At 35.6% G+C, this 2,068-nt stretch overlaps 1 protein-coding gene across 1 annotated transcript in view; it reads left to right on the forward strand.

Moving 5' to 3' along the window:
* LOC107654064 (AT-rich interactive domain-containing protein 5B-like) overlaps positions 1-2,068 on the forward strand; it is a 129,264-nt gene that overhangs the window by 18,963 nt on the left and 108,233 nt on the right. Inside the window, exon 3 of the mRNA XM_016440991.1 lies at positions 547-781. Coding sequence (XP_016296477.1) covers positions 547-781 — 235 coding nt within the window. The remainder of the gene's footprint in view (positions 1-546; positions 782-2,068) is intronic.

The following is a 2,068-nucleotide window of genomic DNA, read 5'->3' on the forward strand; positions in this document are numbered from 1 at the left end:
CTAATTAGTTGTAATTTTACTTTTTTTTTTTTTGCCATTATCCTAGGTTTTGCCCATTTGCCAGTAAGAATTTTTTAGTCATTTAAAACACAATCAAATTTAATATGCTCCCTTATTCTTTTATATATTTTAATATGTACAAGTCAGAATAAGCATGTTGTTTGAATTTTTAAAGGAGACTTTTTAAAAAAAGAAGCTCCAGGTTGGCTTTTGTAACTATTATTATTATTACACAATATGGTTTATGCAGAGGCTATGCCGTTTTACTTATCCATGGCACATGCATTTTGGTTCAAACATATGTCATCCAATTACTTGTTTGCATTATTTTTTTTTTTTTTATTATTATTTTTTTTTTTAAAATAAATATTACTAATTTTGGGATACCACAATGTCAATGACTTACTAACCTTATTAACATTTGTTTGCCACACACAGAGTAGGGGACAATTGAGAAAATGGTGAATATTTTCATTAAATGGGAATTTAAGAGTGTTTTGCCATTACACCTGTGCCCTTCCTCACTTTGTGTATTTGTCTCGACAGGATGAAGTGATCGCCGTCTCTGAGAAAGTCATAGTGAAGTTGGAGGATCTGGTGAAATGGATGGTGGCGGACGTGTCGAGTTGGAACAAGGGTCTGCAGGCCATACCCCTGAAACCCACCGTGCTGAAGGAGCTCGGCAAGAATGGCCAGAGAGAAGCGCTCCACAAATACAGAGAGTCCACGCTCAACAGCGGCCTCAACTTCAAGGACGTCCTCAAAGAGAAGGCTGAGCTCGGTATACAGCATGATTTCTCATTTACACGAGCCATACAGTAAGACTGGATTATGAATAATGATTTGGTTGATTTGGTTGGTTTTATGACAATCATTTCCTGTGTAAAGAACATGAGGAAAGACACTCGAAAGCGTTTAATTGCATAGATCTCAGTAAGCCATGCATTCAAGTAACATTCGAGAAAATAACGTGGCATTTGTCACGACTAACCGCCTGCAGCCCTTGATAATAACATGCTTCTCTTTATGAGCGTCAAACCTATTTTTTACGGTGAGTAGATTGTACAAGACACAACAAGAAAGTGTTTGAGTATGACACTTGTTTAAACACGCCCCGGCATTCGTCTCCCTCTGCGCTTTTTCCTTCTTCGGTTGTTTGTGTCTCTCATTATCTGGGAACAATATGGTGTGTAAATGCTCATTAATGTGCAGACGGATCACACCCAGTGTGATTATGCTTCCCGTGTGATTGCTCAGTAAGGATCTGATTTATCAAAGCATTGCATAGCTTCGGCATAAACAAAACATTTGCTCATATTTTGTATCTTTTGTGTATTTTAAACTGACGTAACTGTGTGTGCTTGATAATTAAACGAAACAGGGTCAAACTCAATTTTGTGTTACGAAGGAGATACAAGAAATGGCATATGTTTCTTTTATTAGCCGTTGACACAGTTCAGGAGTGATATCACATGAGTTGTTATATTTGCAACCTTTGTAATGCAAGAGTTCTTTACCGTTGTGTGTGTGTGTGTATAGTGCACTGTGTGCATTTACAACTTTTTAAATGTGTCATTTTGGCTGCTTTCCTGTTTTGCAAATATCTGCTGGCTTGGACTGGGTGATAACGAATACTCACGATCAATTTGCTGGCGATTTAAGATTAGGCACAACTGTGAATGTTACACATGTTAATGTGCTTTTTATTAAGTGTCTTTAGGAATTCTTAATTGTCTTGTTAGAATGAGAGTGTTAAGAAATGGCTAGAGGTGCTTAGTTTTGTTTTGTTTTTTTCTCTGTTTTCTTTTCAAGGTGAAGCAGCAAATTTTGGCAGGACATGTGTAAGGACTAGGTCATTTTTTAAATAGCCAATAGGCTTTAGTTTATCAAATCAAATTTGTAAACATGATGTTACTTGGTAACGCTAGTCAGGATGAATCAGTAATATTTTCATACAATGTAAATCATGTTAAATCTATAAAACAAATTACTTGCTTTAAAAGTCTTTTTGTAAATATATTCAAAATAGAAATAAGGCTTGTTAGGCAATAAAAAAATAATAATTTTT

This window comes from Sinocyclocheilus anshuiensis, unplaced genomic scaffold, assembly GCF_001515605.1.
Source record: "Sinocyclocheilus anshuiensis isolate Anshui unplaced genomic scaffold, SAMN03320099.WGS_v1.1 scaffold454, whole genome shotgun sequence".
NCBI classification, from domain to species: Eukaryota; Metazoa; Chordata; class Actinopteri; order Cypriniformes; family Cyprinidae; genus Sinocyclocheilus; species Sinocyclocheilus anshuiensis.